The sequence below is a fragment of the Malus domestica genome, chromosome 01 (assembly GCF_042453785.1).
Source record: "Malus domestica chromosome 01, GDT2T_hap1".
Taxonomy (NCBI): Eukaryota; Viridiplantae; Streptophyta; class Magnoliopsida; order Rosales; family Rosaceae; genus Malus; species Malus domestica.
In genome coordinates, this window is record NC_091661.1 from 32,431,712 (window position 1) to 32,442,149 (window position 10,438).

At 40.9% G+C, this 10,438-nt stretch overlaps 2 protein-coding genes across 5 annotated transcripts; both read left to right on the top strand.

Annotated features, from left to right (window-relative positions):
• Window positions 1-4,621: 4,621 nt before the first annotated feature.
• Window positions 4,622-5,401, top strand: LOC139192533 (uncharacterized). The gene has a single exon (XM_070814765.1). It carries the CDS (start codon window positions 4,622-4,624, stop codon window positions 5,399-5,401), a length of 780 nt encoding a protein of 259 aa, XP_070670866.1.
• Window positions 5,402-5,931: 530 nt separating this feature from the next.
• On the top strand, window positions 5,932-10,438 carry LOC103445157 (RNA polymerase sigma factor sigA-like). 4 transcript variants are annotated; one of them, XR_011583997.1, is made up of 11 exons: window positions 5,932-6,371; window positions 6,842-7,663; window positions 8,069-8,267; window positions 8,381-8,473; window positions 8,579-8,707; window positions 8,882-8,935; window positions 9,020-9,097; window positions 9,218-9,280; window positions 9,502-9,614; window positions 9,714-10,076; window positions 10,151-10,438. XR_011583997.1 is itself a non-coding variant. In XM_029105529.2 (10 exons), exons 2-10 carry the CDS (start codon window positions 6,957-6,959, stop codon window positions 9,820-9,822), a joined length of 1,545 nt encoding a protein of 514 aa, XP_028961362.2. In that variant the 5' UTR covers window positions 5,932-6,371; window positions 6,842-6,956; the 3' UTR covers window positions 9,823-10,438. The 4 variants fall into 4 exon arrangements, 1 of the variants encoding a protein (XP_028961362.2); XR_011584000.1 differs by having other exon boundaries at window positions 6,154-6,371; window positions 9,218-9,403; XM_029105529.2 differs by having other exon boundaries at window positions 9,714-10,438.

The following is a 10,438-nucleotide window of genomic DNA, read 5'->3' on the forward strand; positions in this document are numbered from 1 at the left end:
TTGGAATAACGTAAATCCGACCGTGAATCTGCAAGAAAGTAAAGAACACAAGATGTATTGTGGTTCACCCCAATGTTTGGGCTACGTCCACACTGATGTTGATTGTATTTCTCTCTAACTGTATGTATGGGTTACAAGGGTGATGGGGAGTCCTTCAGAGAAAGAGAGAGTTTGAGAGAGCTTTCTGTTTGTGAGGATGAGAGCTTGAGGTTTGTGAGGGTGAGGATACCCTTTTATAGAATAAGGGCTCCTCACTTATTACATATTTGCCCTTCCATTTATTACATAATTACATTTGAGTCCCTCGAGTATTTATACGAGATCTAAATACAGAGGCCTTAAGTATGGTACAAACAGTAGTCCCCCAAATTTTTAGTCAAGAAAGTCTTTTGACTGGAAACTTGACATTCAGACCATGTGTGGGCCGAAATAACTAGATGTCATCTAGAACTGAATACTCGATATCAGGCGGTGCTCAATGTGAAATGATGCTCAACTAGAAGTAGCACATGTTGCGAGGCTGCTCGGCTTGTGGCTTATGTTGCCTTGGTTGGCTCAGCTTGTGGTGTTGAAGGTGATGAAGTCTCTTTTATAGAATAAGGGCTCGCTCTTTAATACATAAATGATGGGCTAAAGTTGATGCTCGCGGCGAGGCAGTTGCTCAGTAGGCGGAGATGCTCTCTAACGATGGTGAGGGAGTCAATTTTATAGAATAAGGGCTTGCTCCTCAATACATAAGTGATGGGTTATGAGTGATGCTGGCGGCGATGCGGTTGCTCAGCTGGCGGCGATGCTCTCTAATGATGGTGATGGAGTCCCTTTTATAAAATAAGGGCTCGCTACTCAATACATAAGTGATGGGTTATGAGTGATGCTTGCGGCGATGCGGTTGCTTAGTTGGTGGCGATGCTCTCTAATGATGGTGAGGGAGTCCATTTTATAAAATAAAGGCCCGCTCCTCAATACATAAGTGATGGGCTAGAGTCCCCCCAGTATTTTTCATGAGGCCCAGTTGCAGAAGCCCAATATATGGTACATAGTGTAGTCCCTCGAGTCTTCAGTCAATTAAGTCTGTTTGCTGGAGACTTCAAATTGAATCCATGTATGGGCCGAAGTGGTGGTTGTTCGGAGACGGTCTTTGTATACCATGCATTGAAGCTTTGTAGGTGAAGCTTTTAAAGTGAAGCTTTGAAGCTGGAGCTATGTAAATGAAGCTTTTGAAGCTGGAGCTCTCGAAGTTGGAGCTTTGTAAATGAAGCTTTTGAAGCTGATTGACATAAGTGATGCTCATGAATGTTTATGTTAATTGACTTGAGTGATGCTCATGGATGTTGATATGAGTGATGCTTATGAATGTTGACATGAATGATGGTCATGAATGTTTATGTATGGTTGGCATGAGTGATGCTCATGAATGTTTATGTATGATTGACATGAGTGATGTTCATGTATAATCTTGGAGTACTGGACGTACTTTTGATCACCTAGTGGGTGATAATAGCGGCAGGCTGCCGAATAATTTTGGAGTACTGGGCGTACTTTTGATCACTTGGTTGGTGATAATAGCGGCAGACTGCCGAATAATTTTTTGTAGTACTAGACGTACTTTTGATCACCTGGTTGGTGATAATAGTGGCAGGGCGCTGAATAATTTTGGAGTACTGAGCGTACTTTAATCACCTGGTTGGTGATAATAGCGGCAGGGTGCCGAATAAATTTGGAGTACTGGATGTACTTTTGAGCACCTGGTTGGTGATAATAACGGCATGGTATCGAATAAATTTGAAGCCATAGGGCCTAGCTCTTTGGGCATATGGGCATTCGCCTTCCACATAACATTCCAGCCCATTATTTTAGGCTTGCCCTTTTTTTTTTTTGATTTTGATTACCCTCTGATGGGGTTATACAAATGTCTCCGAAAGATAAGAAAATAAATCACATCATTCAAAAATAAATTCGACCCTCTGCTCAATGGGTCACGCCCATAATTCTCTTTTCTGCATGCCATCATCATCGTAATTATGTCTGCCTCTTTTTATCTTCTTTTGCTTTCTACTTTTACTTTGTTTTTTTTTTTCTGCTTGGCTTTTGCTTTCTTCTTTTCTCTTTCTCCCCGCTCTAATAGAAACTCACCCCTCTCTGATTCATCCTTCACTGGCCTTGCTCTATTTTCTGTGCACATATAATAAGTTGTGACTCTTCCTCCTTTTACTTTTACTTTTTCTTTTCCTAACATCATGATTGATTCCACGGCCGTGGCGCCAAACCCGCACATGGACACGAAGAAGCCGACCGTGAGGATAAGGATGGCGCCGAGGGGGACCCATATGGGACTGGAGATGATAATGATAGGGGTGAAGATGACTAGGCCGAGGACGATGGCAGTGACAGTAAGATTAATTGAGGATGATGATATGCTCTTTAATTACTTGGCTATACCTGCACTGCACAACTTTTTTCTTCGAGTAAGTGGGTGTCTATAGTAGTTTACCACTTGCATATTATTCCCTCTGCCGCTGTATGAAATGGGCTTGCTGATTAACAAATGTTCGTTGGGAGAGCCAAAACAGCCATATAAATCAGTGTTGAGGTTGACCGCCAAGATGTCGGTGGTGAAGAGGGTGTAGGGATCGTTCGGGTAGAGCTTGATCCCGTGCGGTAGCGTGTTCTCCCCCAAGGCCGTACAGAGCGGCGTCTTTCAATAAACTGGTGGAAAACTCGAAGTATTGGTCTTTAAACTCCAATTCGCCATATGGGTCTTTTGATTTGAAGCTTGAATTGAAGAGGACCTGCCCGTCGAACTCCCCTTGATGGCAAACCCAAATGGGTCGGGGATATAGCTGAAGATAAGCTCGGAGCCAAAGTACTTTGAGTGCTGGATGAGGTTCTTTGTCTTCCCTGACGGTGTGATGATTTGTTTCAGCGACGGCGGCTGCTCTCTAGGGAGGAGTTTGTACGGAATCTCTACCTCTGTTTGTGCGCGTTAGTTATGTGGACCCTCAACCGGTCCTGTATCTCGTGCCTGACATGTAGAATATGTTGCCTGCGTGAATCTAGGTAATATGTTGCCTGCGTGCTGGACGAGCTCATAGAGATCGATAATGGAGCCACCGCGTCGAGCCTCTTCTTTGAAGAACATTTCCAATTTCCTCAATTCGTCAAACGCCTGCATATAAAGTTCGTAGTACTTGTGCGGGGATAGCTTGGAGGTTCGGAGCTTCGAGAGCATCTGAGCAGAATACTTGAGGGCGTCTCTGAGATTGTTGGAGTCCAGAGCACGATGCATGGGGTCGTCGAAATCGATTATCAGCTCCTACAACATGACTTAGTTGGCGATGATGATGTCTCCGGAGCTGGAAGTACCAGAGAGAAAGAGAGATAGAGGAGAGTGGCACTGTCGTCGTCCACGGTCGGGTCAGATCTGCCGCTTAATTAACGTAGCTAAGTATCATCTTGAAGTCACTGTCGCCATCCACGGCGAGCCCAACACGCATGTCGGAGGCCATGGAGTCTGCCACGTGGCGCAAGAGGGGCAGGGGAGTGGCACTGTTGTTGTGTAACTTGGTCAACAGCGGAGTGAGGGAAATTACGACGGATCAGACGGCCATCCTGAAGCGAGGCATGGTCACCGTAGGTGATTGGCATCGGAGGTAGAAAGATCCAACGGCTGGGGACGTGGTAGCAGCTAACCTTGTGTTATACGGTAAGGTCTATGAAAAGGAAAGAAATGGGAATATAGCATTGTGGAGAGTTTGGGTGTCTGGGCTGCTTGAGAATTTGGCCACCGAGAGAGGGGTTTTGGTTTCTTGGGTTGTGCAGATTCACAGTGGAGGTGAAAAAATGAAAAAGAACTGACACAACTTTTCGTATCGATTTTCACAAACGGCGCCAAATGTTGATGTACAAAACTGGAGGGGTCTTGGAACAACGTAAATCCGACCGTGAATCTGCAAGAAAGTAAAGAACACAAGATGTATCGTGGTTCACCCTAGTGTTTGGGCTACGTCCACACTGATGTTGATTGTATTTCTCTCTGACTGTATGTATGGGTTACAAGGGTGAGGGGGAGTCCCTCAGAGAAAGAGAGAGTTTGAGAGAGCTCTTTGTTTGTGAGGATGAGAGCTTGAGGTTTATGAGGGTGATGAGGCCCTTTTATAGAATAAGGGCTCATCACTTATTACATATTTACCCCTCCATTTATTACATAATTACATTTGAATCCCCCGATTATTTATACAAGGTCTAAATACAGAGGCCCTAAGTATGGTACAAACACAATACATAACCTATTTGTTGAGGAAGAGGTAGCACTAATCAAACACATCTCTCTTATCATGTTCAATATGGATGATATCTTAATATGGAATACGGAGTCAAATGGAAAGTTTACAATGAGGAGTGCATACCATTTGGCTCGGTATTATGGGGAAGTAAATAGGAATGAATCTAATGGTTGCTGAGGTCAAATTTTTGTGGAAAGTGATATGGAGAGCTCATGTGCTGGGGAAGGTAAAAATCTATGTGAGGAGATGTTGCATGAATGCATTACCGACAAGGGACAACTTGAGGAAAAAGAAATTAAATATACCGACAACATGTTTGTTGTGACGGGGATGTGGAAATGATTGATCACGTGATGAGGTTCTGTCCCCGTGCAATGGTGGTGTGGTTTTCTAGTCCGTTGGGTATTAGAAACCAAGGGGATAGACGACAAAGCTTGATGGAATGGATAGCTGCCATTGCAGGTTTGATGTCGAGTGAGAGTTTTGACTTGGTAATGGTTTTAATTTGGTGCATATGGACAGAACGTAATGCAATGTTGTGGAATGGAAAGGCTCTGGAGCTTTTGGAAATGCACTGTAAATTGCAGACATGGCTACATGAATTCCATAAATGGCATGGGCCGAGGAAGAACACCAATGTGGTCACTGGGCAGCCACGGAAGTGTCCAGAAAATGAGTGGATTCAAAGTAATTTTGATGCGGCATGGGATGCACAATTAGAGATTGGAGGAGTAGGGGTAGTGATACGGAACAACAAAGGGGAATTCATGGTTATAGTAGCAATGAGAGTTGAGGGAGTTGGTTCTCCATTGTTGGTAGAGATTATGGCAGCAAGGGAAGCATTGATTTTTTCACAACACCAGCAGACTACACACGTGGAAGTTGAAGGGGATGCTCTGATGGTGAGCACAACACTTCAACATGAAGGCCTAAATGATTCATCTCCTTTTGGGCACATTATTACAAATATTAGACAAATTTTAAATGATTTTTCTCAGTGCAAGGTTACATTTGGCCGACGCTCGACGAACAAGGTGGTACATAGATTGGCTAGATTGGGTTTAACCCTTGATACTCCGGTAGCTTGGTTCGAGGAACCTCATGATGTAATAATATAGCTTTTAATTGATGATAGTAATCATATGTAATCTCTCATGGTGCGGGACAATCTTTTTCCCTTTGTTCGAGTTGAAATTTCTGGTAACAGAACATGTAAAATTATAGGAATATTTTTTGCTCTATTTATCATCATTGGATAAGTTTAAATTTCGAGATTTGTATAGTGGAGAGATACAAATCTCCAAAATTAAACTTATTAAATGATAATAAATAGGTGCTGAGTATTACCATTACTTGAGGTGATCTGAAAAATGCACCCTAGAATGATAATTATAGGGCACTATCATCAATGTATGTGCGTCCAACATAAATCATTTTAGTTAAGTGGTGACGTGTGAGGTGGTGATCTATATCTATATCTTCACGAGAAATGTTAAGGAGTCCCTCTCAAAAGTGAGATGAACTCTCTACGTTTTTGGCACAATTTCTATACCAACATTATACAATAATGTACTAAAAATATAAAATGGTGAATAATCTTACCTTAAAAGAGCATACTTAGCATTCTCATATTTCCACATACGCAGTTAGGTTGGTTTGTTGTGGCTCTTGGAAGGAACGCCTGATAATCCATTCATTCACAGGAACAGACAAAAAAAAACAAAAGAAGAGAAAAATATAATATAATGGCAGGTCGCTGACCACAGGAAGCTGCACTCAATCTGTTCCAACCAATAGCGTCCCTCCGTACCATATCTTTTAACAATAAATCGACTTTTTCTAATTTTAATTATGACATATATAAAACACTATAGAAAGAAAAATAAAGGCGGAAAAATGAAAAATAAAAAACCATTGATTTCATTTGTATTTTTTTATAGCGGAAGGCAAGAAGGAAAGAGTTTGCCTTGTATACTTGGTTGTTTATTGGTTGCGCTGCTCAACAACTTTGGGTTCACCGTCGCCATTCGCTCATTAAGTGTCTTCTTGTTTTTCAGCTGAGAGAGAGAGAGAGATTCAGTCTGTCAGGTACGCTACTTGTGCACTCTTCTTCTGGTTCAAATCCCTGTTCTTTCCCATTTGAGATTGATAGAATTATCATAGATATATGTATATGTATATATGCATGTGTTCATCGCATGGTTGATAGCTTGCAAGTTTCAACTCATGGCTTGCAATAATTTTGTTTATTTTCTTTCTGTTTCAACTTTCTATCCATGGCCTCATCATAGCATCATGGGTATTGGACTGGATTGGGGAATTGCAATTTTAGTTCAGTTCCACATATACATACATACTTTCTCGCTCTTGTGCTTTCATCCAATCCGTCGCTTTTTGCTTGTCCCTTTTCTTTTCTATTCTAATCTACGTGAATGATTCATGTATTCTTCTGTTTGTTTGTTCAATCATTGCCTTCAACTTCGTACTTGATATTACTCATAGTCATACTAGTAGTTCTTCGTTTACTAATGCAAGTCTTACTAATTGATTTGTGGCAGATCCTACAACAACTTAATCAATCTGCTCTTGATATATAGAGATACATACATATTCATAAAATAAGACAGCAACTGTTACTGTTATGGTAATTGTTTACACACAAGGAAAAGGCATATGATGGCCACAGCTGCTATTATTGGCCTTGCTACGGGGAAGATGCTCTTGAATTCCTCTTCCTCTTATAATTCAGATATCACAGAAAAACTCTTTCATCTCAATGACCACGCATTCTTACATTGCCATTTCTCTTCGACAAAGAATCTTGTCACTGCCAGAAAGTCTAATTCCAACTACACCAGTTCTAGATTTCCGTCTTCCAATCGACCCGACCGCTCCAGTAGGGCTCTCAAAGAACATGTAGATGCTGCCTTTGGTCCTTCCTCAACCGCACAGCAATGGTTTCACAGCTTCAACGACTTGGAGGAGGAAAGCTCTGATCTTGAATATTCAGTGGACGCACTTCTTTTGCTACAGAAGTCTATGCTCGAAAAGCAATGGAATCTTTCTTTCGAGAAAAAGGTATTTATGGATTCAACAATAAAAACAGCAACGAACAAGAGGATACCAGTCACTTGTTCTGGGGTATCTGCTCGCCACAGGAGAATGAGTACTAGGAGGAATGCTTTCAGTGCAAATCGTTGTCTAACGCAACCTAGCACCAATAAGCCGTTGAGGCCAGTCATGAGTCCAGAGCTGCTTCAGAATCGTTTAAAGGGTTATGTGAAGGGTGTTCTTAGTGAGGATTTGCTGACTCACACTGAGGTTGTACGCCTGTCAAAGAAAATTAAAATTGGCCTCTCTGTCGAGGAGCACAAATCAAGGTTATAACACTTAATAACTTTCCATATTCTATGAATCATAAGTACTAAATTAAGTGGGTCAATGTCCATGACAAGACATTCAGAGTGATTGCAGGACAAGTGCTGAAACATTGATTTATTGGTTAAAAACTAGATATAACGTAGAAAGTATGTTGTTTACAAAACCCTTTTCAACTTGCCAAGTTAGGCTTCTTCACAATGAGCAGGTAGTTCTACTTTTTACTGGGTGAGGAGTGTGGGTGTAAGAGGTAATTGAGTGGGGTTGGAGTATATCTTTTTCTTACTGTTTTAATTAAATTATTCTTTCGAGTAAGTTGACCTTTATGGAGACTGGTTCCTTCTGAACGAAAAAGTTCGTTGCTATCTGGTTGTTGCTAATCCTTATCCTTGCATTTGGATCTCCAGACTGAAGGAGCGACTGGGATGTGAGCCCTCTGATAAACAACTTGCAACTTCATTGAGGATTTCCCGTACTGAATTACTGTCAAAGTTGATCGAATGTTCTTTGGCAAGAGAGAAGCTGGCAATGAGCAATGTTCGTCTGGTCATGTCCATTGCTCAAAAATATGATAATATGGGTGCTGAAATGGCTGACCTAATCCAGGTTATTTTTTCTCTTCTTACTTCATATATGAGACCCCAATATATAGACCCAAACAACAGTAAGACAGAATTTTATTGGAATCTCATATGAGAAGTTCACTGTCTCTCATGTAGGGTGGGTTAATCGGACTATTGCGCGGAATTGAGAAATTTGATTCTTCAAAGGGGTTCAAAATTTCTACTTATGTTTACTGGTGGATACGTCAGGTAATGCCAATATTTCCCCTTGAAATGGTAAATAACTTACTGTCGACATGCAAAATTGACTGATCGGCTAAACCTACGCTGGTTACTTTTTCCTTATATTCTCAGGGTGTGTCAAGAGCACTCGTTGAAAATTCGAAAACCTTGAGACTGCCGACACATTTGCACGAGAGGTTAGGTTTAATCAGAAATGCAAAAATTAGACTGGAAGAGAAAGGAATAACTCCATCAATTGATGTAAGTCTTTTGTTATTATCTTCAGAAAGCAATTGCTTTGCTCACAAAAAATCTGTGAACATGCTGATGCCCGCAACCATAAGTTTCAAATGTTTTTACTTACAGTGACAATGTTGATTTATCACTCTGCTCTCTTGGTTGATATGTGCTTCTTGTATTACATTTAAATATCAGAGAATCGCAGAAAGTCTGAATATGTCCAGAAAGAAAGTTAGGAATGCTACAGAGGTACCAAGTGCTTGTGGTATTCTGTTTTTATTGCATTCTCATGTTGTTATCTCCATGCTGACCGTGCAGTTTCTTGATCTGTAGGCAATCGGTAAGGTTTTTTCACTTGATAGGGATGCATTCCCCTCTTTGAATGGACTTCCAGGAGAAACTCATCATAGTGTAAGTGTCGATTACACCACCTCAATTTCTGCCATTCCAGTTCAGTAAATTTTCCATTCCTTGCTTGCCAGTTTTCTGTCTTGTAATTGACCTTCTCCCTCACTACTTTTCTTTTTACAGTACATTGCAGATAATCGCCTTGAGAATGTCCCGTGGAATGGGGTGGATGCGTTGGCACTCAAGGTAAGAAGAAGAATACAAGAAACGATCACCTAGAAAAAGTGGGACTTGTATCAGAAGGAGATAGTTCAAGCATCTCTATCCAGATAAAAAAATAATAGAAGTTCCTTAAAGAAAAACCAAATGGTACGATCTTAAAAAAATCGTTAAAGCTGGTCTTCATTCCTTTGAAAACTAGTGATACTATGTCTTAAAAGTTACTTCTTACTCTGTATATATTGCAGGATGAAGTAAACAAGCTCATAAATATGATGCTCGGGGATCGGGAGAGAGAGATCATAAGGCTTTACTATGGTCTGGATAATGAATGTCTTACATGGGAGGACATTAGCAAACGGTGAGTTCAAATAAGGGCCTAACATCCATCAAACTACCTTACTCTTGGACGTCTTTTGCATCTTGTTAATTTGACCATGTGATTATGTGAACTCTGCAGTATAGGATTGTCCAGAGAAAGAGTTAGGCAAGTTGGACTTGTTGCTCTTGAGAAACTGAAACATGGTGCGAGGAAAAACGAGATGGAGGCCTTGCTAGTCAAGCATTAATTTGGTCTCATGTATTTGAGAGTCGAGAATGAATGAATGTATAGATACAGAACAGAAGAGGAATTACGAGACAAAGTTTACCTTCCAAGTTGTTTTCAGGTTGAGACACAGTGTGTGTGTATGTGTGTGTATCTATATATATATATATATATATATAGAGAGAGAGAGAGAGAGAGAGAGAGAGAGAGAGAGAGAGAGAGAAAGAGAGAGAGAGAGAGAGATGATTAAGAAAGCAAGTTCTCTCACTTCACCAGGTAAGAGCTCTTCAGATGTTTGGAGCCTAGAATTTGAGAGATGATTAAGAAAGCAAGTTCTCTCACTTCACCAGGTAAGAGCTCTTCAGATGTTTGGAGCCTAGAATTTTGTCGTATGTACGTATTATATTATATTTCGAGAAAAAACTATTACTATCCCAGTTAGGTATACGAGGATTCATGTTTCTTTACTTGGGTAATTTTCCCCGGGGCCTTGATTGAGGGCTGCTCTTTCACATACAAGATACAACTCATATGTACAAACAAATGCTGATGACAAGTCTGAATTGCGAAGTAACTCTCTGGCTTCGATATGGTTTTGTAATTTACATATTGAACTATACAGTCCTATTTCTCCCTCA